Raw genomic sequence first — 26,869 nt, 5'->3', positions numbered from 1 at the left:
GATTGAAAAGATAACGCCATTTTTGAAGTTTGATTAGACTTCTAGTTTTTCATGTCATTGGCGCTTACACTACCAAATTCAGTCCAGTTCCAACTTGCGATGCCGAACACGACTGTCTGGACGCCATGTGAATTGGAGGTGGTGGGTATTTTCAGCCCGGCAAGAAACATTTGATTGGCCAATGCAAATGCCGATTCGGATCCGCGGCCACGTTCGTCTGAATCACGACTCCGCAAATTCCAGGGGTGAGCCGGATTGCTGACGGAGACAAAAAGCGCGCAAAGATAGGAGTCCCATGTCCAAGCTGGGCACCCAGCCGGCCGGGACACTCGTGTTAGTTGAAATGCTATTCATCGACAGCCTCAGCAATGGCCCTCTACGACATTTTACGCTCGGGGCAACGCTTGTCCTTGCGGCACCCCTTGTTTGTTACGCGTTCGTCCCCAACGCATGCCGCGACCTGTTGTCCCGCGTGAAGAGGCTAATCCGGCGACGTCCCCGATACGTACATGCCCGGCTTGATGAGGGCTATTTCCGGCAGCTCCATCTCCTTCCGGGGCGAGATGGCGAAGAGGTTCGGGTGAAGCTCACCACCGTCTCGATTGACGACCCGGCGCCGTATCATGCCGTGTCGTACGCTTGGGGCGACCTCAGAGACCATGCCTACATCACATGCGACGACGGCGAGATGCAGATCACAAGGACTCTCTTCGAGGCACTTAAGCGCTGGCGCCGGCCCGACGAAGAGTTTGTTCTGTGGGCGGACTCCATCTGCATTGATCAACAAAACACCCAGGAGAAGACGCATCAGATCGCTCGGATGACCGAGATCTACTCCAGGGCTGCTTCTGTTTTGATCTGGCTGGGAAGCGATGACAAGGACCTCGATGGGGTAACGGAACTGGTTGAAGAGGCTCTGGGATTCATCCCGGAAGTCGTGGATGACCCCAAGAAGAACAGGGAGAGCGCAGAGTTGCTTGGCCAACGCAATACCGAACGCTTTGATGAGGGAAAGTCGACTACCAAGGGCATGGACTGGAAGCCTCTTCGGTCGTTGCTGAATCACAGCTGGTTTGAAAGGAAATGGGTCTATCAGGAAGCCGTTCTCAATGAGAAGACCGTGCTCTACTGCGGCAAGCTGGAAATGCCGTTTGAGTCTGTGGCAGAGCTTGCGTTGCGTATGGCGACGTTCGGAATCCAAGCTTTACCTAACGACGGATCACTTACCGACAGGACAGTGGCTTTCATTCCTGGGCGACTCTACAACCTTTCCTTGATGCGCCTCAGCCACTGGTACCGCGGCAAGAAGCCCGTCACTCTGATGGATGGGGTCAAAGCCACCAGATCATTCGCCTGCAGCGACCCGCGAGATCATATCCTGGGGATATTTGGACATGCATCGGACGTCGAAAAGGACAGCATCATCTCTCAAGACAACTTGTACGCATTGTCAGTCCAAGACTGCTACTTACGCTTCGCCAAATCCCAGCTCCTAGAGAAACGCAACTTGAATATCTTATCGTTGGCGCCACAGAAACTCGTTGCCGACGCCATGGCACCGTGGTACCTTCGCCCGTACATTCGATGGCAGAAACGGCGCTTGCCCGGGTTGCCGTCGTGGGTTCCGGACCTGAGGAACCAAGAAGTCGATTCCCTGCCGAGCTACAGTGTACGGTATGGAAAGTTCTCGGCCGGTGGGATAGCTTTGCCGAACGTTCAGATCATCGATGACAAGGTCCTCAGGTGTACCGGTATGATCATCGACACGGTCAAGGAAGACGGCATCTTCTGGCCTGAACTGCCGTTCCCGCCGGCGCCCAAGCGAGTACCGCACCCGCTGCATCTCGTCGACAGCTATCACTCCAGAAACGCCTGGAGATCCCTCAACTACTACCGACAATGCGTGAAACTTGCGTGCGGCTCCGAGAATATCAATGACATGTCCGCCGAGCGCCTGGATGCCTTCTGGAAGACGATGACGTGCGAGAGAAGCCAGCTCAGCGACCGCATCGACGTCGACATGTCGGGGCATGTGAAGACCATGATCACCGGCATGGAGGTCTGGTTGACTTCTGAGGACCCGGAAGAGGCGGAAATGGCCAGGATAAGGTTCGTTGTTTCGGGGCAGGCAGTTGAGATGAGCATTCTTTCGGCCGCGACTCCGAGAAGACTTTCCTCGACGGCGGAAGGCCGACTTTGTATGATACCCCGAGAGGGCCGGAAGGGCGATTATGTTTGTTTGCTTTTTGGTTCTGAAGTGCCACTCATCATCAGACCAACAACGAATGGTTTGTACGAATTGGTCGGCGATGCATATGTGAGTGGTGTCATGGATGGAGAGGCGCTTACATCTGGTAAGTATACCCAAACCGAGATCTCGCTAGAGTAAATGGTAGCCTTATTTCCCGTTTAAATGTTTTTGTTTTATTTGGTGCTTCTTGTTACCGGTTTCGTCCGGCCCCTACTAATGGCGATATCCATCGCAACTACAACAGTTGTTAGTCACACTTGACTAAACTAAATAAAACCACCAAAATTGCACCATTTATTTCTTTTGATGAGCGAGGAAGAGCTCGGTCGTCTGGCCTTGTTCAGGTCCGGTATGTGATTGGGTTAATTAATGGCCACGCAATCTTCTTTTATTTCTGTAATAAACCATTATTCCAAGGAATTGATCATACTTACTTACTAACACACACATTGCATCTGGGTACAGATATCTGGCAAGTCCGTGGCCTGGAAGTTCAGCTCGGGAGGCTGGGGCAAAGCGTAACTTGTAACTAAGTACGGATACGCCACCAAAAAGCAGCACCGTATCTCACAACAACGACGACAGTTGTTCATGACGGCAAAAGATGAAGATGCGGCCATTGTGGATTGAACACAAGACCTTCAGATTTTGTTGATTGAAGTTTGATGGACTTGAGTCCACTTCAGTCTGACGCTCTCCCAACTGAGCTATGTCCGCCACGATCTTCGACAACAGAGCACGCTCGACAGTCCTTCAAGCTTGCGTGGTCGGGGACGAAGGTCCTCCACAGCCTTTGCCAATAGTAATCGCTTGGTAATTGTACATACAAGTGGGATTGGGGGCGGGGAATTGATCCCAATGTCTCCACCTAGGGCATGTTTTCCACCATCGTGAACAACTCCTCCAGAGCGGATCTCAACGAACTCCTCCTCCAGCAGTCCAAAATCGAGTCGACTTGACAAAGGAGAAACGCATCAACTGGTCTGGTGGTGTAGTTGGTTATCACGTCAGTCTAACAGCTTGAAGTTATTTCACGATGTTTCCTGCGGTTCACTGAAGGTCTCCGGTTCAAGTCCGGGCTAGATCATTTTTGTTCCCTTTTGGTTTCAGAGCTCGGACCTTGTTGCAAGTTTCATTATAGCCAGTGTATTGAGCAGTTGTGTCGGGGAGTTAGGCTGAAGAAAAGAATGACTTGCATAACATCCGGTATAAAGGTGGATACTCTCGGCCGGCGTTCGTCCGGATATGCCCGGAAACCACCGGATATGCAGCCGGACTCTCTCCGAAGACACCAAATTCTGCGGTCGAATTACTCTTAGACTGCTGCATTGAATGAACTAAACGACGCAAACCTTGGCCCGCAAAATGACTCGGTTACAAAAGGACCGATTAAGCCGTCGACCCTAACCGGTCATACTTGCGGAATCAATTTCAGTAATACGGCCCTTGGTCCCCGAGATCGATCAAGCAACACCTTATTCTATCCCGTGAAAAGAAACAAGACAAGTGCCATGATCAGCACCACACACGGCCAGTCGCACCTAACCGCATTTGGACAGTTCCCGGCTCTTGCTACTCACAAACACGCCCAGCAGCAAGATTTGGCAAATTCCCGGATGCTGATGATCCAGTCGCAAGCACGTACTGATTTCTCGGCCGAGCTTTGACACACCATCTTCAGCTTTCCACCATCTAAGCGAACGATGGCATCGATACTTCCTCCAATCTCTTTTGACACGATTTCCAACCGGAACGACCACTGACACAATTGGTGGATTAGCCTTTGCTTAAACCTGACCCTTCATTGGCAGTTAGGTTCTGTCAGTGGCTCGTGGCTTGCTTCACGGTCCAGGGGGTGTCAGTCAAACGTGGCCGTGCTTTAGACGTGCGCGATGCCCCCGGTCGACCTCCGGCACAGACTGGCGAATGCCGCATCAAACCACCAAAATTGTGCACGGGTTTATAGATGGCCGTCGATTAGAGATTGATATGGGGTCTCGCGTAGGCACAACAATGACTCGAGACTTCGACTGAACCTCCGAACTAAATCTGTAGCGACCTATCACAGGCTATCAGACTTCTCCGTGTCTTTACTTATGGCGCGTCCCGCTACCACAAGAGGCTAGACGCGTCGAAATAGTGTTGTGATGCTCACTAGATGAGACGTTGTGCCTCATGGTTCAGACCGCTGCAGCCTTACTGTCTGCCAAGATTCACGTCTCTGGTAGCAGCTGATCAAGAGAGGTAAGCAAGCCGAGGCAATGGCGCGTGCAGTTCTTTCTTTAGCTCAAGAGGCGAACACCTGGGGAACTTCAGTTTCTGCTCGTGAGTTTCTAGCATATCTCACGCGTGAGATTGGGCACGTTCGTGGATCGCAGATTCCCTGCAGCTGGAAGAGGTGGTGTGGTCGGATAGACGAGCCGATTTCAACACGCTCAGACCCTGCTCTACCGTAGCTTAACGGTTATGTATGCAATGATTTGGTTGGACGGCTATGGCCGTTAAGTTTCGGAGTTATGACCGTCAGACGATTCCAGATGGGCAGTATCATTATGATGGCATATCCCTCGTTCGAGGCAGCTGACGGCGGGTTTTAGCTACGGTATAGTCGGCGACCAACACACACCTGTAGTCCGTCCGTAAGGCAATAGGGAGAAGAACCTCCTCCTTGTTTACGCTCAATATTGTATGACTCAGCGGATATCAGCGGGCGATTTGGGCCAGGTAAAAGGCCAATGTGGCGCCAGGTTTGCCCAATTGAATTAGCCTGTCCTGCTTAGCCCCTTGGGAAACCCGAGGAAGTGCGAGTACGACCATATTACGAAGGGCTCCGCGGATTCGGTGTGGATTATGCATCCCCTCTATTAATCGCCCTTGAGATTCCATGTCCTTTGTATTGACAGCCGAGAACGACTTCGCACTCTCGAGCTTCTGGCTGGGTACAGGATTCCTGCCAACTGAGGCTATTTTCGTTGCAGAGATGCCAACCTCTATCCTGCGCGGTTCTGCCTACTGTCCCGAGACTGTACGCGTACACGCCCAGAGAAACGCGGACAACTCCCGAGTACGAAGACTACGAACATGCAGTCGAATCTATCGAGACGATCCCATCCCAAGACACGGACTGGTTGCAAAACTTGTAAATCGAGAAAGATTAAGGTCAGTTTATGCGTTTGTTTATTATCAAGAATGTTACACTTGGCTGCTTGCTTGTGCGGCTCGGAAACCCGGGAGCTTTGCAATCTACGGATCCGAGTCCACCACGCCCGTGCCCCTAAAGGTCGAAGCTGCGTAGCAAGCCGACGGGATAACTATTTCCAAGTTAAAGTCGTTTGAGTTGCAGAAACAAAATGACTGACGTACCTAATGTAGTGTGACGAGCAACGACCAGCATGCAAGAATTGCATCAAGCATGGCGTGGCCTGTGGCTTCCTTTCGTCCCCGTCTCGGGATCCGATGTTCTCTCTTTCGCAACACGCAGGAGACTTGAACTTTCTCGACCTCGAGCTTTTGCATCACTACTGCAACTTTACGGCGTACACCCTATCAGAAAACTCGCTGATGCGAGAGTTCTGGCGGATGAATGTTATCAAACTAGGGGTCGAGTGCGATTATGTGATGCGTAGCGTCCTCTCTCTCGCAGCACTTCATCTGGGACATCTGTGTCCGGAGAGAAAAGACTACCTTCTGCAGAAGTCTATGGCCCACCACGAGATGTCTTCCAGAACGGCAGTGGGGTTGATGCAGGAGGTTCATGAGAGCAACAAAGCACAGTTGTTCATCTTCTCCGTGCTGACCATTTACATTGGTAAGTACTTATTGGTTCTTGAGGAGATCCTTAACTAATTTGTGCTTCCTTGACAGTGCTTGCGAATTCTCAGCATTTGAGCGATGCGCCGCTGGCCGGCGTGGAGCAGTCGCCGGACTGGATTGTGTTGTTCTGCGGGACCCGGTATCTTGTGGGAGAGCCGAACGACAACCTACTGATTTCACCTATTATCACACGAACGACGAGACACTTCCAGACCCGGGAAAGGCCGTACCACCACACGCACCTCGGGGATCTTGAGGCGAACATCAACGCCTCGGAGCGAGACGATGGGCTTCTTGCCATCTACAACCATGCGATCAACGAGCTTTACAAGTCGTACGGAGTCTTCTACGAGTGCACCGAGCCACAGGACATTACAGACGTGTTTGTTTGGATTGCGATGGTTGCGGATGATTTTCTTCCACTGCTACGAGAATCAAGGCAAAAGGCTTTGGTCATTTTCTTGTACTTTTGCATGCTTCTTAAGCAGCTGCCCAGTCAGTGGTGGCTGGACGCTTGGTCGAGTAACCTCTATGGAAAGACGTATGGATTGCTAGACGACGAGCACCGCGCGTGGATCAGAGATCCTACAATGGAATTCAGCGATATGTGTCCGTGACAAACGAGCTTCGGCAGTGCATAGAACCATGTGTGATTTGAACGCGTGTGGTATTTGATAACTGTAACAGATGGTAGCTGACTGTGTAAGTTTGTTATAACTGCATATGGCAAAAGCGCAACGTGTCTCCCTGACTACTCATTTGCGATGACCATTCACAATGCCTGACCCTGGAACACATTCCTCCATACAATGTGTTACCACTCCATGATCTTGTACATGATTGTCTACCACAAAAGTAGACTCCCAGGTCTCCCAGGGCGGTCTGTTTCTGACAAGGACGTTGAATGGCTTTGGATAAGCTCCTAATCAACCCAACCCCAACTATGATTCCGAAGGCGAATCAATAGGCAAACCAATCCTCAACTTCTTCCCGACCTTGTTCTTGTTCGTGGAAACTTGCAGCAACGTCCTCGCTCTTCTTTTTATTCCGGCGATGCCATTTCACTATGGCCAGCATTTGAGTTGATGAATAGTAAGTATGCTCACGATTGTCGTCGAGTGATATGTACTTTCCGGGCCACTGAACCATGGAGAGATACTGTCGTTACCCGCAGTGGAATGTCTCTAGCTGTCGAACATATTCTCAAGCAGCTCGCAGAACACTGTTTCGTCGGTCGGAAGACTTCGAATCGTCGATTGGAGGAGGTCATGTCGAAAAAGAGGTCGAGATGGTCTAGCGAGTTCTCGTGCTAGCTTCGAAGACTTCAGCGATCATGAGCGATATCGAAGAGTCAAGGGCCTTCGTCATTCTGACGGATCTGCGAATTCGAAATTAGCAAGAAAGCTCAGAGGGAGGCCCGAGTGGAGGGCGCGCTCGTCTTCGACGTAGATCTGGGGATATACTGTAGAGCTTCCTTACCTCCAGTCTTGCCTCGCTCTTACGGTCGACCATGGTGATTCGGAGATGGGAGGGCTTGCTAGACCGCCTCAGAAATTTTCCTGCCCGTTTCGTGCCATTTCCCTCTGATCAAAAGCCGTGGCAGACCATGATGGAAAGCGAAGGTGACCAACGTTCAGGTGGCGTCATAAGGGCCATGGACAGGTTTGTCGATGGCTGGCCCGCTTGTACTTCAAGCCATTCGTTGCGTGCTGGCTGGCCACCAGCCCCGTTCGTCTTCTGTTGTTTCGGATAGTCGATAGGGTGTGCGCTGTGTACGGCTTGCCGAGATGTTCGGATGGTGTCTCTCACAGTCTAGGTGGACGGCTCAGGGGCCACACTTTCAAATGCTTGAAAATGGCTAAAATCTGATGGAACGGTGTACGAAGCCAGAAGCAAACTATGACGGCGCAGTCTCTCAGTAATATACCTCTTGATCAATAATCAAGAGGGTGAATACCTCAAAGTGGGTAGTTGCCGGTATTCTCGTACATCTCGTACTCTTACCGAGTCCGAGTCTGTCGGACTCGTCGTACAAAACAATCACGTGTAGTGACATGTCTCTGAACTCGAGGATCTTCGCCTGGTCAGAAGTGGCTGGTGTGCTGCGCCATCCTCACAGAAGCACGACGATTCCGAACTTATCGGAAAATGCATGAAGTTGGTTGCCCAGAGGAATAAAAGCACAGATTACTTTTGACGAAAACTGGATCAAGGTCAGATAACAAGCATCAAACTTCCGACCATACGATCAATAACTTTGAACCAACACCTACGAGTCATACCTGCCATTGCCAGTTCTCGTTCTTTACAAAGCCACTCGTGTCTGCAAACTGCATATGAGCTGTCACGTGTTATAGCTGGGACTGCATGGGGGTCCAGCCCTTCACTCCGCAACGCCAATACGAGACTGTTGAAAATCACAATTATTCGATGACATAGAAACCGACAATTTTTGATACATTAATTAGATTAAATGTTATGATGATTAGATGCGATGTTGTTTTATTGTAAGAAATTGGCAAGGTTGGCTGCTTGGACTGGATGACACTCACGGCAAGCTGAACGTAAGCATTTCTGAATCTCAAATTGAAACTTCTCTCAAATCAACGCGCCGCACTAAATAGCAGTAGATGCCATTCCAAGTTCAAGTCTTCGAAGAAATTGGTGTGATCCAGTAATCAAATCATTGATACTCAACATTCAGAGTCTCAATATGCAGCAGTTGGGTGAAGTTAGGCATACAGAAGTGTGAATTCAGTCGTTCTCGGTCAGCAGCACGCATTTCTACCAGATTCCAGTGATATTAAGTCAGCTATAATAAGCTCGTTATTCTCCTATTTCCCAAGGCTGGGCAACCTGAAAACCTATAGGCGAAGAACAACAAGAAGCTAGCAATTGCAATTCGCTGCGCAATACAAGGCAGCTAGCTACCTTTACTCATCCACTTTGCTCTCTCAGACATGTAGCCATACCCAACGGATAAAATTTAAGCATTCTAACATCCTGAAAGAATAAATCTTCGTCCTAATAAACTTCCAGGCGTATGTGGTGGCGTGAATGGCCTCAACCTCCAGGTCGAAGGGCAGGGATCTTGATGACAAAGGAGCTAAGCTATCGTTCGTTGTCTTGAAGGTTGAAATGAAAATGATTGACGTCAAGACACAACGTGGATCTGCAGTGGTACAGGGAACCTTGTCTTTCGCTGTAATTGAGTCGGAATCCGAGGTACCTAGCTAGGGGCGGAATGCGGGGTCGAACGTCCACGACTCATCAACACCTAACTTCAAGCCAACTACCTCACACATTTGAATCGATAACATCAGTATTGTCTTTCTCTCTACCACAAGGCAAACCCGTACGAGATAGAATCAAAGTATGGATCCAACTTCACGCTTCGAAAACCTCCCAACGGAGGTCCTCATTCACATCCTCACGCACATCGACGACTTCCATTGCGTGTGGAACCTCCTCATCTCATCGCCAGCTTCATACCGCATCTTCAACCACTACAGCAAGGAGATCTTCTGGCCCGCAATCTCCGAGAGCACGATCCCATCGCAGACCCAAGACATCATCCGCTTCATCATACAACTTCGCGCCGGCGCCTTCCAGAAGACGAACCTGAACGACATCATTCGCAAGATCAAGGACCGAGAAGGGGGCATCGTCCTCGGGAAGAGCGAAGAGCTGGGCTACGACCTCCCGACGAGAGACTCCACCAAGGTTCCCTCCCTCGGCGTCTTGCGAGCCGTGCTCAGGACGGCGGCTCAGGTCCACTGCTTGAGCCGGTCGTGCATCGAGCACTACCTCCGGCAGCTGGCGGCTGCTAAAGAAATGGGGCGTGTCGAGTGGCTGTCTAGAGAAGAACCGATGGAGAACGCGTCGTGGCTGGAAGAACAGCGGGTTCTTAGGGCACTCTGGCGTGTGCAACTCGTCCTCGAGCTGAGACAGGCGGCGCGGACTTCGGATGTTCTTTGTCCGCCTGAGGACCCGGAGTGCGGCGCCAGTCTGGACCTTGAGAGCTTCTACGACAGCAGAACGAGCAATCTCAAAGCCGCGTATCATGAGGTCATGACGGTGCTCGACTACCTCCAGACCTTGGAAGACGGGAAGAGCGGCGCTGGATTAAGCCGTCGCGATTCGTTACCGTTGCCGCCGGTGTCGTCGCTAAAGGATCTCAGACCTGCAACAATGCGAACGCCAGATACCGCTATGATGCGAAGATCGCACCTGGTAATGCCGACGGATAGTCTCTGGATCGTGGACAGCATGGGCAGGGGTGCGCACTCACCGATCAAGTATGCGGGTTTCGAACCATATCGGTCCTTGGGATTCGCGGTGTGGGACAGACACAGACTCGCGCACTTGGGCCTCGCGAGCCCTCCTGGGCATGGAAGAGTCACAGGCTTAGGGTCGTATTTCTCTTGCTGGCTGCGGCTCTTGAGTGCCGAGGACTTGGCTCGCGCGGAGGAGAGAATGCGAGAAGCAGAATCTCAAGGGGGTCGGCTCGAACCATTGCAGCCTATGATTCAGGACAACGCATCCTGAGGTCGTAAGAATGTGGTTGATGGGGATCATGTGCTATGGAAAGTTGAGAGGAGCGCTTCAATGTGTAAACGACCGAAGTGATCACAAAAGGAGACAGGAGATAGTAACACACTATGCAGCCAAGTTCTCTAAAAGCTGCTCAGTTGAGCAAATGCATCTTTCAATTCGAAGATCTGTTGAGCAAATTCCATTGAAGACTACCTCACTACGCCTTCCCCCGATTGTGCGCAGCTTACGCACTTCTAACCAAGCAATCATGGCCTCAAACTAGCCCTGCGCAATGTAAAGCCATCGCGGCCATCGATACTCTTGTTTCATACCGTAAGAGCGCCTTGCGTCGCATACTCCAAATTCGTTGTTCACGTCCCCGTATGGACGCCATAATTATTCGGAAGAACCTCGACAAGAATGTTTGCCCCCTCTCCCAGAAAGATCAACTAGCCTTCGTCGTTATACTTGCAAAGCGTATAAAATTGGCGAACACACTTCACTCAAGTACTTTCTCGCGAGGCGGTCCGCTAGCAACTGAGGCATTTGTTGCCTTGTCCTTGCGAAGATGCGTCGGCAGAGATTTGATGTTGCTGGATTGCTTGAGATGCTCAGACTGATCGATGGCTTCCGGCGCCTGTTCGAGCGGCTTGGTTTTGACGGAAGTGTGATTTGTCGACTCCGTTGTAGGCTTGAGAGGGTTCAGCGTCTTAACACCCTCGCCAGCGCGGGCCTTCCGAAGAAGGACAGTTCCTAGGTCAGGGTCGAACGCGTATTCATCATTCCTGCAACCTTGAAGGTACCGAAGAAGCCGCTTGTATCCTCGGTATATCCCCGTCTTTCTCCATTTAAAGTCCATCTCTGGTGCAAGACATGCAACGAGTTGAGCCGTGACCCATGCTTTGGAGGTTGGGCCGTCAGGGTTCGTCGAATCGGCGACAACGAAGGTGACAATGACAGCATCATCAACTGGCTCTTCTCCTTTGAAGATCCGAAAGGCTCGCTTGGCCACTTCCTGGAACTTTTGAGACGACATGAGATTGGTCATGTACTCCTCTGTTGTTGAACCCGGCACGGTAAGGTTGCTGCAGATCTGCATTTTGATCTCGTGGGACAAAATGAACCCCGCGGCATCCGCCTTGAAGCACCAATCCGCGAACTCAAGTGCGGTGACAATGTCCTCGTGCTTGCGGTTGTCCATTGCCTTGTTGGGGCGGTCCACGTTGTGACCAACGCTGTCGATCTTCGTCTTCTTCGGCTTCGGCGACTCGGTGACCTGGGCTGTCGTAGCTTTGGCCGAACCGACCTTGGAACCAGAGACTTCGGCGTGTGATCTCTTGTCTCCCACCTTCGCCTCGTTGCCAATGGGTTTGGTGATCGTCAGGTTGCTGGAAAGCTTGGCTCTGAGATGATTACCAGATTGCCCGGTGACCACCTTCCGAACTGGAGCCACCTTTCGGATCTCAACCGCCTGAGCCTTCGATGAGTTGTGTTTGATGTGATTACCAGGCTTGGGTCTGACTCCAGGCCTCGGTCCGACTCTAACGCGTGACGAGAGGAGTTGCTTGCGGGAAGGTATCTTGGCCGATGCGCCGCGGACACTCTGTATTTTTGGTAAGCCATGATACGTATGATCTGGAGGACCTGAAATCACCTTCAGGTTACTTGATGCTTTGGGAGGTTCCCTATGAGCCGAGATGCTGCCAGGTTTGTCGATAGGTACGATATTGGGCATTGTAGTGAGAAACGTCGTGATTTTCCGAAATGGGCACTAGAAATAGAAAGATATAGTTAGAGATTTATTGGAAGAAGGAACTTGGTTCGCAATGATGTTGCGATTTTGGCCAGGTTGCGACTGAGGAAGGGCCAATGTGCTGTGTGTAAGACGGCAAGTATGCGGCCCTTCAGGAAAGAACAAGCCGGGCTTGCTTCGAATGGAAAGAATTGTTTTGGAGACTCAAAAGTGGAAGGGTTGACAGTTTCGACGAGTTTGCGAGGCAAGATCGTGACGCTAAGATCGGCGTAGGTCCACGACGTGTACTGAGAAAGTGCGAAGAGGGCAAGAAGACGCGGCAACTGTAGAGTCTCAGTAGATATAGTCAGTGTGAAGCTTGAGAAGATTGTGGTAAGTGCAAAGTGTGAAGTCTCGCATCGAGGAGGAAGTAGCTATTGAGATGTGTCCGCTAAAGTCTCTGACGAGGCAGTTGCTCTTTGACGAGGAACGAGGTAAGATAGTTCTTGCCGCTTCAGAAGATCTGAGGATATCCGTACTCTGTCTTCCCTTTTTAAAAATCCAGAAACATAATCCCAATGATCGTTCTTGCACGTTGAAAGCATTGTTGTGAGAGATATCACCGCGTTGGTCGTAATCCTTCAGTGGCTCAGATACTCATTTCCAAGACACAAACAGCAACAAATCGTAGATTGCCAGTTCTCATAAACATGATACTACAAAAGGACTCTTTCCCAAAGAGCATGTTTCCGAAGTTCTCCATGCTTAAGACTAAAGCTGGGTCTGGCTTCACGAGCGAGCTTTCAGTTAGGAGTTGACTCAACCAACAACTTATCTTCTTCTTCACAAAAGAAGAAACATTCCATACTGTAGATCAGAAAAGATTCCAAGGAGAAGACCAGCGACCTTAGTTCACCAGTATCAACATCTCCTGCTGCTCGCAAACCTCATCCCAACATAAACAACAACACGCGTTGGCCGGAAGCCTTGGTTCGATGCCGGCTGTTGCCAGCTGTCGCAAAGCAGTTCAGACTAAAGGTAGGCATTGATGCATGAAGTGTCCTGATTTCCCTTGCTCAACTCTGTCTTCAGCGAATTGAATGCCACGTGTCAGAACGAAGGCAGCCATTCCCCTTATTTACAATTCCAACTGAGCCAAGCGCACGCGGTCATTCGGTGGAGCTAGAATTGCCGCCTGTCGGCCGAGCCACGTTGCGTGACCCGAATGCGGCAAAGCCGTTCCTGAAACCAGCCACACTGGCGTCTGCCTTGGCTGACACAGCACAGGAATTCCCCGCCGGCGGACGGACTGAAACTTCGTATCTGACGCGCTAGGAGCGCTGCCACGGTCTGGTTGGTCTCCCCAAAACATCACCTCGAGGCAGCAGGATTTCTGACTACAATATCTGGTATCGATTGCCGCTCAGAGTCCGCCGCAACGTCTTCTTCTGGTCTTTGTTGTTTCTTCACACACACTACAAAGAGCAAGGTCATATTCGAACCAGTTTTTACGCTACTTTCCTGGCCCCCCTATGCAGCCCGAACTCCTAGCCTGCACCCCGCGTGACGCCGTTTCATCTTCGGCGATGGAGCCGGCCGTGTCTCTCCGACGACCCACTGCGGGACCCGCAGATGCCCGAACCCGGCGTGCTGATTGCGAGGCCTCCGGTGATAAGGAATTGGCAACGTTCACCGATTTGCCGCCGGAGATCCATCTGCTCATCTCAAAACAACTCATCTACCCCGACGCGCTTTCATTGAAACACACGAACAGCTACTTCTACTACCTGGTCGACACGGGTGTCCGCCTCAAGGTGGAATGGCTTATGGAGCGCCGGATGCTGCATCTGGAGTGTCCAAACGACAAGCGATGCGATCTCGGCAGTGACCTCCGGTTTTGTAGAGGCAGCGTACCGTGAGTTGTCGTCAGAAAAGATGGAAAACTGCGTCAGATTGCTAACCGCTGACGGGTTTAGACTTCTCATGCAGCGACGACGAGAGCACATGGAATGTGAATCCCGACCGGGCTTGGGTTGTCTTGTCTATGGGACTACAGTGTGCTCACACCGAAGGAAACTCGGCGCGAGGTGCCAACGCTGGCTGAGACGGCGATTGACTGTGGAGTTGTGGTGGGTGTTGATTGCCTTGATTCCCATCGTGTGCTGCTGGATTTGGATGGCTGAGTTTGCAACCTGGGCCTCGGGCTCGACAGTGCATGCGGCACCGGCCATGCCCCAACCGTAAACACTGCAGAATTGATGGAAAACCAGACTGTAACTAAGCCAGAACTCTGTCATATATATCATCATCATAGCTACATAATATCTAATTCTCAACTGGTCAACTGGAAACGTTTACCATGGAACGCCACCTCGTGTATCGCTGTTGAATTCGTGGCAGACTCATTATGGAGACTGTGTGGCTATCAACAAGGACTGCAGTGATCATCTCGATTCAACTCTGACGGGAGAAAAATCAAATGCTGTCTATCACGCGTGCTTCTACACCACTCGTCATTAATATCCATGGGCTGCTGAGCTCTCAAAGGGAACACCCCAAGGATCCCAAGAACAGCAAAACGACCGTTGCAGGGCATCCCGCAGTGGATACGATGTGCTGATGAACAGGGTCTCCGCAGGGGTATCTTCTAGCGCCGGCTGCACGTCGCTGGTCTCCGGTGCAGGACTCTCTTCACTCACGAATCATATTCCGCACCGCGCAATCCATTCATAACTCTTTGATCAAACGATCCAATAATGTCGGCGAATTTGATCTCGGAATGACTCGGACGCCGATGTTGGATGTTGTTCCCGAAAGTTGTTGGTTCTGCAGCGGACGTGATGGGCTTGATTCGGTGGGGAAGCGTTGTATTTATGTGCGAGATCCCCCTGTGCTGGGGTTCCTAGAGAGTTGCTTCGGTTTCTTTCGGGTTTTGCGTCATTTCCTTGGCGTGAAGTTATCGCGACATCTGCCCAAGAAACGGGAATTGCAGATCTGAGAAGTCGGTATTTCTCTACTATTTGGTGAACAAGCCACGACGATGCAGGACCCTCAGGACGTAATGCTATCAAACCCACTTTTACGGTGTTTTTGCAGCGCTGACTCTCATGCTTAGCAACCTGTCGATGCGAACAATGTGCCGGATCTTGACGATGTAAGGAAGGCCGTCATAGTCTATCCTACGCTTATATGCTAACCGGGTTTCGATCGACAGGGCTATGAATCATCTAGTCTGGCTTCTCTGAGATCGAGTATCTTAGAGAACCAGCAGGAGAATGGGAGAACGTACCACTCTCTCAGCGCTGGGAGTATGTACCTCCTTCGAGAACCAACTCATTGTTGGGTATTATTCTATGGTGCTTACAAAAAGAACAGAGTATAGCTACCCCAATGACGACGTAAGAACACACTTTAAGTTCATAATTACTTGAGGATATCAGGAATGCTGACAACTAGGGGCAATTGGAAGCGCGAGAACGAGAGATTAGGTGAGGCAAGACCACAACAGTAACCATTCACGGGACGATTTGCTAACTTGTTGATCTCGTTGCCCGTAGATCTGCAGCACCGCATATGGATCATTTGCTTCGATGGTGACCTGGCCTTGAATCCGGGACACAAGACTGCTAAGCGGGTTCTTGACATCGGCACGGGGACCGGATTATGGGCCATCGACTACGGTAAGCAAATCACGACCCTTACGAGTCGAGTGATACTGATATGCATGATCGACTAGCCGATGCCTTCCCTTCTGCAGAGGTGTGATCCATCTCGTCCCGAAAAGGAACGAAGCTAATGTGCCCAGGTTGTTGGGGTTGATCTCAGTCCAATCCAGCCTGGATGGTATTGAGTCCACGTCTTTCATATTGTGAAGTCAACGTTATGAAGCTGAGATGTGACAGGACTCCCCCTAACTGCTCCTTCGAGATCGACGATCTGGAAAAGGAGTGGACGTGGACGAAACCCTTTGACTTCATCATGTGCCGAGGCATGGCCGGCTGCTTCGCCGATGTTCCTGCAATGATCCAGAAGTTCTACGAGTACGACTTTTCGTCATATTTGCAAAATCCCATATGTCTCCATGCAAAACAAAACCATATCTGAGAACATGCTGACAACACCCTCTTTGTAGCAACCTCTCCCCCAACGGCTGGTTTGAAATCGACGACCTGGCTCTACCCGTCGGCTGCGACGACGACACGCTGACCAAAGACTCGGCCATTTCGCGTTGGCACGGCGCAGTGGCCGAGGCCTCGGAAAAGCTCGGCCGGCCGCTGGTCAGCATGTCGACACACCTCGATCCTATCAAAAAGGCCGGCTTTGTGGATATCGGGTTCAAGGAGTACAAGTGGCCGTTGAATTCATGGCCCAGGGATCCGAAGTTGAAGGAGCTCGGTAGCTTCCAGTGCGTGAATCTGGACTTGGGACTCGAGGGGCTTTCGCTGGCGCTGCTTACTCGCGTTCTGGGCTGGAGCAAAGAGGAAGTCATCACTCTTTGCGCTTTGACTCGGAAGGAGATTCGGGATAGGAAGATTCATGCTTATTGGAGAGTGTAAGTATGATCGTTGGTGGTATTGCTTCTCTTGCTGACTTTTGGCAGCCACTGTGTTTACGCGAGAAAGCCTGAGAGTACTATTGACGAGTTTGACTAAGATGCCTCTAACGATATGTTGGCTTAAAGACGTCTGATCTGAGTAGATGTAATTTTTGGAAAATCTTGCTTCGTATTGCGTTTCATCCTCGCAGTTAAATTCGAACTTCAATACAGCGTATTTGACTTGATGGCGCCTCCACAATAATGTTCTGCCACAGCATACAGGTTCATTCATGACCGGACTTTACTTATTTCCCAGACTGCATTCCTCATTTGCTACCATTCTTCCAATTTCCACAGGCTATTGTTCTTGCTGATACAGACTCAGCGTCTTTCAGAAGTGGTACTATGGTGCTTTTAGGCGATGTTGCTGAGTTGACATGGAACATCTTGCGCACGTGTTTGACAGTGGAAACTCTGGATCGCAGCTTGGTTCCTTATCGGCTAGAGCTGAATCAGGAACTGGCTTTCATGTAGAGTTTTGCTGCATTGAACGTCTCCTAAGAACACCTTAGAGGTTAGCTTCTACATTATGATTGTTCCTAAGATATCTAATGATGATGGTGTACGCCGGGCATGAGTTCAGGAGAGATAAGCTCAGCGCTGATTACGGTAATCTACCCCTGCCCTCAAGATATTGTTCATGGTGTTTTCTGGGAAGGTCTCAATCGGAGCTCCATGTTGCTGAAGGTGCATCATCCGATTCCTCGGACTCACTTAGGACCAAGTCCTCTTCTCGGTGATTATGTGCGGGTTTATGCTGACAGCTATCAACACCCAAGAACCAGTCATGGCCGAGGACTTTTGACGCTGTGGGTCTTTCTTTCGGCGACGATGCCAGAAGACTTTTCAAAAGCTCCGTTACAAGCCCCGAATTGTCGAAAGACTTCAATTTGTCAACTGGAAACTGGAACTCTGCGGAGGCGTATTTCTCCAGCAGTTCGAAGTCCGGCAGAAACAGCTCTTCCGTTAACATTCGAAAAATAACTGACCCAAGAGACCACATGTCCACAGCATGTGGAAAGTTTCTCTCAAGCACAAAGCCTAGTAATTCAGGGGCTATGAAGCCCCTCGTGCCCCTTTCCATCGTCCCAAGTGTATGATTGTCCACATCGGGTCGCAAACGCTTGCTGATGCCGAAGTCGGAAATCTGTACCAGCCATTGCGGTCCTTGATCTACCACCAGAATGTTCTGTACTTTTGTCAACGAAAGGTGCGATAAGAGGTACTTAAACGATGTCTTACCCGCGGCTTGAGATCTCTATGTGTGAATCCATGTTGGTGCATGTGAAGAAGACCCTCAACTAGTTGAGATGCAATGATCTTTGTCTCGTCTTCAGGGATTGGGTAAACCAAATACTTTTGCAGGTCTCCGAACGGCATGTACTGCATCGCAATGAATATGGCGTCGGGGCTGTCGAACCAGCCAAACGATCGAACAAATAACGGAAGATACTGATCGCTGTCAGCATCTTTAACGATCTTCGTTCCTAGTGACATACAATAAACATACCTGCTCATGGGAGAACGTCATTACGGCCTCCAGCTCTACGTGGTAATCTACCTGGTTCGCTGCTGTAGAATCGAGAAGGATTTCTTTTACCGCCCTGACACTTGGACCATTCGGTCTTGCAGGACTTTTGCATGTCTCCAGCCAAACAGTGCCAAAAGCACCATGGCCAAGTGTCCTCTGGCGCTTCCATTTTTCTTCCAATCGTACCGTCCTATCTTGATCTGAGGTTCCCCTCTCGTAAAACGTGTGAATCGTTGAGCTTGAGCTCCATCCGAAACGAGTCTCGAGTTTCGAGTCCTGGACCAGATCGGAATCGGAGGGCATACTGGACCGCGAATGTCTATCTAAACATGACTTTTGAGGAGGGTTTCTGTTTATGACATGTGTCAGCAAAGCAATTCAACAGCGACATATAGGCCGATAACATCAACTTACGCTCAGTTCACTCGTTTCGCATCCCGAAAAAGATTTTCAAAACACATTGTTTTGCGATCACTGGCGATGAGGGGGTTCCCGTCTTTTCAGCTCAGCCTGATCACGAGACACGTGCATACAAATATGACGCAATGGGTCAGCTTCGCTCGCACACGTGCATAAGCGAGGCATACTCGCATAGCGGAAATTCCGAGGGCGTTTCTATTACTTTGCCATCGACCTTATATATAACCCCGCACCCACTTAAAGGTCGGTCGAGGAATACAGATAGCCTCTTCTCCAAACACAACACCACAGCCCTCTTTGAAGATCAAAAAGAGATGGCTTGAACCATCAAATGTCTGTAGAACTTGTTCTTGCTGCTGTAGCGGCAGCTGACTTATGTCTCAAGTACGTAACTCAACCAGGCTTAACGTCACAGTGCCCAGCCTGCCTTCATGAGATGCTGACATATGCCCGCAAGATACGGGAAAAAGCTGATGTCTGCCTATCGCGACTTCAAAGGAGCGAGCGAAGCTGTCCAAGAAAGGCTCCTCATCGTGGAGGCTATGTGGAGCAAGACCGCGTCACAAATCGAGTTCGCTAGGGTCGTGTTCAAAGTACTTGAGGAAGAGCATTGCGGAGTTTATCTGAGAATCCTTGAGACGTTACACTGCAAGTTCAGTTTGGCAATTTCCAAAATTGAATCGGTCACCAAGACTAGCGCTGGGTCTGGTGTGAAGAAACTGAAATACGTCTTGAGTCGAGACGATATTGACGACGCGGTTGCACAACTTCAGACGTGGCACACTATCTTCGATCCTACCTGGTTCTTAATGCTTCGCATCGACAACAAGCTTATCGATACGGAACTATTGAAATCACCCGGGATCGCAGATGCTCCGATCACACCGTCGCGGAGGCCTTCTTACGTATCTTCAATGCATTCCACGCTCGTAACAGCTCGGAGCATTCGAGATAGTTTGAAGGGAGAAGGGACTGCCGAGCCGCATGTTTCGCTCGCAGAGGACGGGCTGGATTGGAGCACCACTCAGGCTATTGAATATTCGACCACTTCTCTCGTTCGGAAGACGGGCTCAACGAAGGTTTTCGCCATCGATACAATCGATTGTACTCCAAAATACGATCTTCAACCCCTGAGAACCGCTGTGGACAGCATGGCAAAGAAGCTGAAAAAGAATGACATCAACTACTTTGGTCTCCTCACCTGCAAGGGCGTCGTCAAACGGAAAGACTCGAAGACAAAGAGGCTGATTTCAATGAACTTGATTTTTCAATTGCCTATACCGGAGACTGGTAACGTTCCCGTCAGCTTGCGTTCCCATCTTTTGAAAGAGCGCACATTCAGTTTGAGCCGAGTCCTTGACATCGCAAATCAGCTGGCGAGAGCTGTGATCTTCATCCACACCTTCGACTTCGTCCACAAGAACATACGACCGGAGACGATACTCGTGTTCCCGGATCACTCAACGAAGTCCGAGCTAGGCTCAGCGTTTCTTGTTGGCTTCGATTCTTTTCGTCACGTCAACCTTCAAACGCTGAAGATTGGCGACAAGGCTTGGGAACGAAATCTCTACAGGCACCCGAGCCGTCAAGGTATCCAGGCCCAGGAGGCATACATCATGCAGCACGACGTGTATAGTCTTGGGGTTTGTCTCTTAGAGCTGGGTTTGTGGGAGAGCTTTGTCGACTATCAGACTCAGACGGATGGCTCTGACCAAGAGAAACTGCCCGGGGCTGGCCTGGGTATAGGCCTGGAAGGCTTTGCGTTCGAATCAAACGACTCAGGTACATCGAAGATCAAGGATCGGCTGGTCGAGCTGGCGAAGACGCGGCTGCCGATACGAATGGGCGACAGGTACGCTGCGGTCGTTGTCACTTGCTTGACCTGTCTTGACCCGGACAACAAGGAGTTTGGGGGAGAGGAGATGCAGGATGAAGATGGCATCTTAGTGGGCGTCAGGTTCATCGAGAGAGTTCTTCTCAAACTTGGAGATATTGTACTATAGCCGGGTATATACAGATATATCGGGATATTTTGGAGTCTACATTCTGCATATGATAGACCTTACGAATGAAACATAGATTTGTTTCCTACTTGATTACTGTTATAGCTGGAGCACCCACATGACAATGAGAGCAGTGGCAACCAACGAGCGTCTGGAAACCTGGCCTCTCGCTGCCGATCCAGTTCGTTCAGCTGAAGTTGAAACAGGCTGCGTGGAAGTAGTCACAGTGCTTCCACTACTGGAACTGGAAGTCGAAGCCACCGTACCTTCACTTCCACCTCCACCTCCACCTCCTCCAGCACTGGCCGCATTCGTCCCGCAACCCTTTCCTTGGATGCTCTGCCCGGATCCGCTATACGGCGAGGGAATCTTCGCTGTCCCTTTGCAGTTGCATACATAAGAATGGGTAGAATCCGAAGCGATCTGAGATTGATGCTCGTTGTTGTCGCAAGTGTAGACGGTCGATGAGTCGTTGGTACAATGCAGTCCCGCGCTATCGCAGGTCATAGCAGTGCAAGCCTCATTGTAGGACGAAGAGGGATTAGCGTCGGTGAAGCCGTTGTAGAGGCTGACCATTTCGCAGTTGGGAAACTTGGTGCTGAGGTCGTAGCATGACGTCCCACAGGTGACGATGTCGGGTACGGAGACTGGGTTGTCGTTGCAGGCGCAGAAGTACTGAGCATAGAAGGAAGAAACGCCGCTGTCTGGAAAATGTAGTTTTGAATCGCACGTTGCTTTGAGCTTGCCGCCGCTGGTACCTGTTATGACGCAATTGGTGTAAGAGCTGTCGCAGACGGCCTTGTCGTTGTCAATCTCGACGACGTTGTTGTGGACGTTGACCCAGAAGAGCTTGCAAGTGGTTGAAAGAGCCGAGGAAGAAGCCATGATGGATCTGCTGGTTTTAAAATTACCAGACACTTCAGAAAACATTTAACATACAAAGGATCGGCATCGATGCATTTATAGACGCTGGACCCTGCTTCCACTGTCCACCTGTCCACAGACACGCTTCAATCTCCTCAGCTGGGCATTCAATGTCTTCTGCTGGGCACTCGAGGCTGGAAGTTGTAAATACGAGCAATGTGGCTAAAAGACTAAGATCAGCTGAGGAAACCATGGATGTCGAACAAAGAGACTATGCCTACTTGAGTCCCGTTGTTTGCGATCAGTTGGAAGTGGTTGCTCTAGCGTCGTACGGCTGAGTTGCGAATTCAGGTTGTGGCACATAATGGCCCAACTCAATTGGACAGCTAAGGAACACACGGAACAACTCAATCCATGACCAGACTCATTATATTCCTATGGAGGCTTTTGAGTTTGATAATAATTCGCATAAATGTTGTGGACATAGTCCGCAGCTCGAATGACCACGAAAAGAAGTAGACTGGCTTTGGGAAGCTTTCAGTTTAGATAAAGCATGAAGAATACTTGGATTCTTTTGTCAACTTCCAAACATTGCGTCACAATACCAGAGCTGATGGTGGCCTTTATCAACATGAGGATGTGTCCAAACAAAGGACTTGTTCGCCTACATGCACCTCGACACACAAAGAACTGCAGTCGATGGAACTGAGAGTCTCTCACAAATGTACTGATCACATTAGAGCATTGAACACAGTAAACCATTTTCACTATCCCAATTGTGTTATAAATATGTGACGGCTAACTCCCCCAAGACCTCGCATCACAATCTCCTGCATCTCGGCACAATAAAACTGCATCCTACAAGATTTGCAACCAAACTCCAGTTTCGTTCAAGATACTCGAAATACAGCAGAAAAAACAAAACAAAACCTGCAAGCCTTCAGAATCAACCATGGCCTCCAACAACTCCTCCGAACTCCCAGCTCTGGCTCATCTCCAGGCTCTCCGTAGCACCACCGACACAGAAATCGCAAGATTCCAGGCCGGACTGGATCTCCACGCCGACATGTCCAGGCTGATGATCAGTACCTTTGAATCAGGTGAGTTAACTCAAGAGAAGCTCGCCACACTCACTAGCCAGAAAGACGAAATCTGCAAGCTCCTGTTCGACCGCTTCAGCGATGTGCGCAAGGCCGTTCGCGTTCTTTCGGGCATGCTCTTCGCGTTCATTTCAAAGTCAGAGCGGGCTACAGACAGAGACCAGAAGCTGCTCAGAGAGACGTTGGCACGCAAACTGATGTTGTGGGATTTCCTTGAGGGTCTGCAGGTGATCCATCCGGGCGGTGGACTTGCGGAGATTGATGGAGAGAGACAGAAGTGGCGATCTGGGATGGTCCAGAATCCTGTTACAGAGGCGAAAGAGAGTATGGAGGCCATGAAGAAAACGGCCATGAAGAAGGCAGATCGGCAGATGGATACTGGCCACGAGTTCGTCCCATACAAGGATGAGCCTGAGGGCGAGACCAATGAGGGAGACACGCTGGTTTGCTGGGATTTCCAGGAGTATGACCCCAAACTCGATGGGCATTCTCCGTTCACTGCTACGAAAGGAGAGAAGGTAAGGTTGGACGAGGAGGAAAATCTCATTGATCTTGAATAGAGTTAGCTGCGTTTATGATTACAGTTTGACAACCTTGGTCGAGTATGCTATCTGCGAGGCTGAAAGGACCCAATGAGTCCATCGTGATGGCTTCTTCGGGGTATATGCTGAACATTACCATCGAAGGTTCGACTTGATTTTCATCTACGACGAGCAAAGCTGATCACAAAGACGACGGATAGAACGTGGACAACGAATAGAATAAAGGCAACGAGAAACGAGGAGAACGAGGAGAACTATGAAAAGAATAGCCGCAGTAAAAAGAACACAGGGGATAACAAGGGTAATTGGGATAACAAGGATAATGAGGATGATGAAGTCAATGGGGAAAACGGGGACAATGTGTAAGACACCAGGTTCTAATTAAACCCACATGAGTTCGGTATCGGAGTGTCGATCTCAGAGGGTGACAGGCTGTATCATAGGTCTTTCATCATGAGAATAAGTTTCCAAACTCGCGGAATATTCTTGTGCTTTTAGAAAGAACAAGATAGCAAATGTCTCATTTTGGCAAGGAAGGATGGAAATGTAGGTAGCCAAACGTCCCAGCTGGTAGGATCACAACCTTGCGTTCCTTCCTTCCCTACCTTGACTCCTTCTTTCCTTACTTTCGCTCCTGCTCTGTTTCCTTCTATTGTCTCCTAAGCTACCTAAGTAAATCCCAACATTCCCCATGTCTTCCCACTTACCATCCATCTCTCAACCCACCGTCATCACCTTACGCCATCAACATCGAACTTTAGATCAAAGATTTCTTCATTAGTCTGCTCTAGTTCTTCAAAACCCAAACCTTACATCGATACCCAGTACTACTCCATCATGTCCGGCATTCCATTCTCCACCAGTGCCACAGGTGCCCCTGCTGCTGGTGCTGCGGCACCATACGCCTACACGAGGCAGTGGTACCACAGCAGTACACAGATCAAGACCCTCGAGACTGCTTGCAGGCTGTTCAATGCCGACAAGGGCGACAGATTGCATGCCCGAACCGTCAAAGAGTGGATTATAGCCGAACTATCCGCAGAGGCATCAGATGACATGTACCGAGATCAGAAAAAATTCCTCACGGAATTTTGGCCCTTCAAATCGGCTGTGACCATTTGCGATGAGATCCGAGAGAAGAAGCAATCAGGTTTGGGAAAGAAGAGGTGCAATTTAACTTCGGTTCTTTTACGAAACAACCTCAACGATCTTCCAACAGAATTCCAGGGTTTCGAAGCCGCGTACGCGTGCCAACGCGCCCTCGAATGGCTAGATTGCTGCGCGGAAGGGGTCTGTCACTACACAAACTCAAAGATGAATTAGTACGTCGCGGAGATAAATCGATGCCACGAGCTTGACGCCAGCTTTGGCCGATTCGTCGCGGGGTATCCTTAGTAGACTGCCGACGAGGACGCTTTATGCCTCATTATGCGGTGATGGTGCTGGCGTGTGGGCATGGTATCCCTCGTAGAGGGTTAAAGCGGGTGTTAAATACTACAGCAACAACAAGAACTACAACACCCCGTCTCAACAAACGATAAACGATCAGTGAGGGTGGCATCCACAAACACAGACAACATTCCACAAGGACAGTAGAAAAAAACACATAAAGTATTAGTACGGCAGCAAACGATACTAGTAGGTGGCGGACGTGGTGAAGGACAGCGACAGCGAAGACGATACCAGGCAGCGGTAGAGACGGAGAAAAAAGCAGGCGATGGAAAGCTCTGCACAATGAATACAACCTATGCAGAAGTTAGATAGTCGACTACTGCCTCCGTGGCCTTGTCATAAAGTAGCCTAAAAGAAGCATTCGATTTCATAACTCATTGTTCTCTCTTTAACAGCGCACACCCAGTCCGTCCCGTGATTCCACACCAGACTCCATTTTCACCACCCCGATCCAATTCAATCCCTCTCAGGCAGGTTGCCAGGCAGATCCCGGTACGGATTCTGCGGATCCGCCATCTCCTCCTCTACAGTCCTCAACGTCTTGATCACCCTCGCGGGGCTGCCCACGGCAACAGAGTACGCCGGCAAGCTCTTGGTCACGACGGCCCCCGAACCGACAGTCGTACCCCGGCCGATGGTGACGCCCGGCATGATGATGACGCCGCCGCCGATCCAGCAGTCGTCCTCGATGGTCACGGGAAGCCCGTACTCGACGAACTTGATGCGCGAGAGGACCGAGGTGTCGTGGCCCGCGGTGTAGATGCTGACGTTGGGACCGAACTGGACGCGATCGCCGATTGTGACGAGACTCACGTCGAGGATTGTCATGCTGGTTATTTCGTCAGTATCTTCATCCCCCTTCGAAAACAGGAAAAAGGTAAGGCAAGGAAAATAGTGAGAGGACGTACTTGAAGTTGGCGAAGCAGTTCTTGCCGAAAATGACATTACACCCGTAATCCACGATGAACGGCGCCTCCACGAACGTGCCGGCGCCGACGCGCCCCAGCATCCGCCCCAGGATCTCGGACTTCTTCTCGGCGACCTCGTCGGCGGTGTGCTTGCGGTGGTCGAGGTCGTTGAAGTCGCGGGCCAGGCACCGGCCCTGGTGGCGGCCCTCGACCAGGACCGGGTCGACGGGGTTGTACCTGTTTCTCGTGTGAGTTTGCTGCTGCCCCGGGCGACGAAGACGGAGAGGAGGCGCGGTGCGGTGCGGCTCACATCATGCCGGAGACCATGAGCTCGTAGTTCTCGCACCAGGGCGTGTTCTTGAGGGTGCGTGCGATCTCGAGGATCGCGGGGTCCTTCTGGGATCGGGCCATTGTGGTTGCGTTTGCGGTTTGTTGTGAGGTGAGGTTGAAGATTCAGGCGGGGATGATGGTCCAGACGTCAGGTAGGTAGGCAGGTAGTCGGGAGTTTTGAAGTTGAAAAGTCGACTACCAAATGATTTGCTCGTTGAAAAAGGTGTTGCTGTCCCCAAGGAACTTCCCGACGTGTACGTCCAAGGCCAATGCAAACTGTCGTTCTAAGCGGCGGCGAGACACGAGAATACGTTGAGGCGGAGACTCCGCCACGATGCGTTTCCCGAATCAGGAAGTGCTCGATGGAGAGGGGGGTTTGACCCGAAAATTATCCCGACGGCCTCTGAATGGATGGAAAGGTTAAATCTCGGGAGCGGGTGCCGGCGCCGTGGGGCTCAACGCGGGGCGCCGGGCCGTGTTCTGGACCACCCACGATGCTCGAGCCTCTGCGGAATACATATCCCGCCTGCATTTCGCCCGCAAAAAGAGTCACGGGTGAGACGACAACTGTTGCCTCCCATTAGTGCCTACCTATGGGCAGAACACATGGCTCTCAGCCCCAGAAAAGTAGACACCGTAGCGCCGTGACTTCAGGCTGGGGGAAAGGTTCATAGTAATGATCATAGCGACAATATAACAGTGACGACGGCAGTGGTTTGCCGAGTGGCCTCAAGGTGGGTTTTTCAGTGCCTCGAAAGAATTTTATTGGGCATAATTACCAATGAGATCG

General features: G+C 50.6%; 9 protein-coding genes across 9 annotated transcripts; 6 read left to right on the top strand and 3 right to left on the bottom strand.

The window, feature by feature from the left end:
• Window positions 1–343: 343 nt before the first annotated feature.
• On the top strand, window positions 344–6,681 carry CkaCkLH20_09322 (ankyrin and het domain-containing protein; the record flags this gene model as incomplete). Its single annotated transcript, XM_038892037.1, has 5 exons — window positions 344–2,198; window positions 2,259–2,354; window positions 5,155–5,315; window positions 5,624–6,059; window positions 6,116–6,681. The coding sequence occupies 5 exons, from the start codon at window positions 344–346 to the stop codon at window positions 6,679–6,681; spliced, it is 3,114 nt and encodes a 1,037-aa protein (XP_038742620.1).
• A 2,758-nt stretch (window positions 6,682–9,439) lies between these two features.
• CkaCkLH20_09321 (uncharacterized protein) lies at window positions 9,440–10,612 on the top strand (the record flags this gene model as incomplete). The annotated part of the gene is made up of 1 exon (XM_038892036.1): window positions 9,440–10,612. One exon carries the CDS (start codon window positions 9,440–9,442, stop codon window positions 10,610–10,612), a length of 1,173 nt encoding a protein of 390 aa, XP_038742619.1.
• Window positions 10,613–11,099: 487 nt separating this feature from the next.
• Window positions 11,100–12,335, bottom strand: CkaCkLH20_09320 (uncharacterized protein; the record flags this gene model as incomplete). Its single annotated transcript, XM_038892035.1, has 2 exons — window positions 11,100–12,203; window positions 12,255–12,335. 2 exons carry the CDS (start codon window positions 12,333–12,335, stop codon window positions 11,100–11,102), a joined length of 1,185 nt encoding a protein of 394 aa, XP_038742618.1.
• A 1,583-nt stretch (window positions 12,336–13,918) lies between these two features.
• Window positions 13,919–16,984, top strand: CkaCkLH20_09319 (methyltransferase domain-containing protein; the record flags this gene model as incomplete). The annotated part of the gene is made up of 8 exons (XM_038892034.1): window positions 13,919–14,247; window positions 14,309–14,343; window positions 15,890–16,012; window positions 16,069–16,091; window positions 16,138–16,175; window positions 16,235–16,372; window positions 16,465–16,884; window positions 16,933–16,984. 8 exons carry the CDS (start codon window positions 13,919–13,921, stop codon window positions 16,982–16,984), a joined length of 1,158 nt encoding a protein of 385 aa, XP_038742617.1.
• Window positions 16,985–19,211: 2,227 nt separating this feature from the next.
• On the top strand, window positions 19,212–20,883 carry CkaCkLH20_09318 (het-s domain protein; the record flags this gene model as incomplete). The annotated part of the gene is made up of 2 exons (XM_038892033.1): window positions 19,212–19,264; window positions 19,338–20,883. The coding sequence occupies 2 exons, from the start codon at window positions 19,212–19,214 to the stop codon at window positions 20,881–20,883; spliced, it is 1,599 nt and encodes a 532-aa protein (XP_038742616.1).
• A 99-nt stretch (window positions 20,884–20,982) lies between these two features.
• CkaCkLH20_09317 (uncharacterized protein) lies at window positions 20,983–21,768 on the bottom strand (the record flags this gene model as incomplete). The annotated part of the gene is made up of 1 exon (XM_038892032.1): window positions 20,983–21,768. The coding sequence occupies one exon, from the start codon at window positions 21,766–21,768 to the stop codon at window positions 20,983–20,985; it is 786 nt and encodes a 261-aa protein (XP_038742615.1).
• Window positions 21,769–22,699: 931 nt separating this feature from the next.
• CkaCkLH20_09316 (uncharacterized protein) lies at window positions 22,700–23,407 on the top strand (the record flags this gene model as incomplete). The annotated part of the gene is made up of 1 exon (XM_038892031.1): window positions 22,700–23,407. The coding sequence occupies one exon, from the start codon at window positions 22,700–22,702 to the stop codon at window positions 23,405–23,407; it is 708 nt and encodes a 235-aa protein (XP_038742614.1).
• An 819-nt stretch (window positions 23,408–24,226) lies between these two features.
• On the top strand, window positions 24,227–24,712 carry CkaCkLH20_09315 (uncharacterized protein; the record flags this gene model as incomplete). Its single annotated transcript, XM_038892030.1, has 1 exon — window positions 24,227–24,712. One exon carries the CDS (start codon window positions 24,227–24,229, stop codon window positions 24,710–24,712), a length of 486 nt encoding a protein of 161 aa, XP_038742613.1.
• A 585-nt stretch (window positions 24,713–25,297) lies between these two features.
• CkaCkLH20_09314 (putative o-acetyltransferase) lies at window positions 25,298–26,160 on the bottom strand (the record flags this gene model as incomplete). Its single annotated transcript, XM_038892029.1, has 3 exons — window positions 25,298–25,670; window positions 25,750–25,986; window positions 26,060–26,160. 3 exons carry the CDS (start codon window positions 26,158–26,160, stop codon window positions 25,298–25,300), a joined length of 711 nt encoding a protein of 236 aa, XP_038742612.1.
• Between the last annotated feature and the right edge of the window lie 709 nt (window positions 26,161–26,869).

This window comes from Colletotrichum karsti (assembly GCF_011947395.1).
Source record: "Colletotrichum karsti strain CkLH20 chromosome Unknown Scaffold33, whole genome shotgun sequence".
Taxonomy (NCBI): Eukaryota; Fungi; Ascomycota; class Sordariomycetes; order Glomerellales; family Glomerellaceae; genus Colletotrichum; species Colletotrichum karsti.
Note: the sequence above shows the minus strand (reverse complement) of the source record. Positions and strands in the feature narration are given on the sequence as shown.